Genomic DNA, 2053 nt, shown 5'->3' with positions numbered 1-2053 from the left:
TGTCCTAGGGCATCTCTGAGTTGTAAGATTGATGTGGAAAGGCAGAGGTGTTCTGACACTGAAAATGCTGCTGGGTTGGTGAAATGAACAACTTCAGTTCTTGGCTGCAAATGTGGAGCTGGGCTGTGGGGATCCATCTGCTCTCAGCAGTGCCTGGGGAATTTTCAAGGGAAACATGAGGGGTGATCACCCTCCACCTGAGAGAGGTTAAAGCCCAGAGAAATTCTGAACAGGTCAGAATTCCAGAACATCTCCCCTCACTCTCCATTTATCACTCTGCCTCACAGAACATGCTCTCTATTCCCTGAGGGCAGTAGAAATCCTGAAGGTTTCTGATAGTCAAGTACACCAGCAGAGGTATAGGGAAGCTTTCAAGGAAACCAACTCTTGAAAACAGAACTGTGTCTGTGTGTGTTCCAGGGTAAGGTGCATGGGAAAAGGCTTTGATTTTGGTTGCAGCTATCTCCTTTAACTCTTCAAAGTCTTTTCCTCCATGAACAGGTCCCCATGTACAGCCCCAGCAAATGTCCAACAGCAGCTCCATCAGGCACTTCCTCCTGCTGCCATTGGCAGACACGCGGCAGCTGCAGCTCCTGCACTTCTGCCTCTTGCTGGGCATCTTCCTGGCTGCCCTCCTGGGCAACGGCCTCATCATCAGCGCCGTAGCCTGCGGCCACCACCTGCACACGCCCATGTTCTTCTTCCTGCTCAACCTGGCCCTCGCTGACCTGGGCTCCATCTGCACCACTGTCCCCAAAGCCATGCACAATTCCCTCTGGGACACCAGGAACATCTCCTACACAGGATGTGCTGCACAGTTATTTATTCTCGTAGTTTTCATCTCAGCAGAGATTTCATTCTTGACCATCATGTGCTACGACCGCTACGTGTCCATCTGCAAACCCCTGCACTACGGGACCCTCCTGGGCAGCAGAGCTTGTGCCCACATGGCAGCAGCTGCCTGGGCCAGTGCCTTTATCTATTCACTGCTGCACACAGCCAATACATTTTCCCTGCCCCTGTGCCATGGCAATGCCCTGGGCCAGTTCTTCTGTGAAATCCCACAGATCCTCAAGCTCTCCTGCTCCAAATCCTATATCAGGGAACTTGGGCTTCTTTCAGTTGGTGTCTTTCTAGGACTCGGTTGTTTTGTGTTCATTGTTTTCTCCTATGTGCAGATTTTCAGGATTGTGCTGAGGATCCCCTCTGAGCAGGGACGACACAAAGCCTTTTCCACCTGCCTCCCTCACCTGGTCGTGGTCTCCCTATTTGTCAGCACTGGCGTACTTGCTCACTTGAAGCCCCCCTCCATGTCCTCCCCATCCCTGGATCTGGCCCTGTCAGTTCTGTACTCAGTGGTGCCTCCAGCCCTGAACCCCCTCATCTACAGCCTGAGGAACCAGGAGCTCAAGGCTGCAGTGTGGAAACTGATGACTGGATGGTTTCAAGAACATTAAACTTCAGGCCAATTTCTGCAAATCACTTGTAATAAAGGTCATCTTTGATGCTTCATGCTGGTTTCATTTTGGAAGTTCTTTTTCTTTGTTTTACGTTTGAAATAATATCTACAAAAAAAAGTCATTGTGCTATTTGTAATTTTGTTCCTCTACCTTCACTGTGGCCACAGGCTGTATCAATGAGGGGTTGCACTCTTGGTGGCTTTAAAGGAGCTAAAGGATCTCCCAGCAGAGTTTTCTGCTGAGATGCCCTTTTGTTGCCTTCTCTGGAGCTGCAGCAGCAATGTCTGTGTGCAGAGCTGGGGGCAGATCAGTGCTGGCCCAGCAGCTGTGCCCAACAGCAGCAGCACTTGGTGTTGCCGGTGCTGCTGCCGTGGCCCTGCCCTGCTGCCCTGGTGGCCCTGGTGTTGCTGCAGGGCCTGAGTGCTCTCAGGGCCGGGCACAGCCCTGGGGGTGGCAGTGCCGGGGCTGCAGCAGGGACAGGCCACGGGCACTGCTGGGGCAGCGCTGACGCCTCAGGCCAGGCCCTGGGGGCTCCAGGCTCCTTGCCCAGGCTCTCTCTAAAACACGGCCAGGCCAATGCTCAGCACAGAAAC

The 2053-nt window shown here is 53.0% G+C and overlaps 1 protein-coding gene across 1 annotated transcript; it reads left to right on the top strand.

Moving 5' to 3' along the window:
• Positions 1-491: 491 nt before the first annotated feature.
• LOC141730009 (olfactory receptor 14A16-like) lies at positions 492-1457 on the top strand. The gene has a single exon (XM_074546650.1). The coding sequence runs from the start codon at positions 525-527 to the stop codon at positions 1455-1457; it is 933 nt and encodes a 310-aa protein (XP_074402751.1). The 5' UTR covers positions 492-524.
• The last annotated feature ends 596 nt before the right edge of the window (positions 1458-2053 follow it).

The sequence above is a fragment of the Zonotrichia albicollis genome, chromosome 9 (genome assembly GCF_047830755.1).
Source record: "Zonotrichia albicollis isolate bZonAlb1 chromosome 9, bZonAlb1.hap1, whole genome shotgun sequence".
In the NCBI taxonomy this organism is placed as follows: Eukaryota; Metazoa; Chordata; class Aves; order Passeriformes; family Passerellidae; genus Zonotrichia; species Zonotrichia albicollis.
The sequence above is the reverse complement of the archived record's forward strand: the minus strand, read 5'-3'. Positions and strand labels throughout refer to the sequence as shown.

Coding starts and splice junctions, on each gene's coding strand:
- LOC141730009 (XM_074546650.1), top strand. CDS start 525: ATGTCCAACAGCAGCTCCATCAGGCACTTCCTCCTGCTGCCATTGGCA.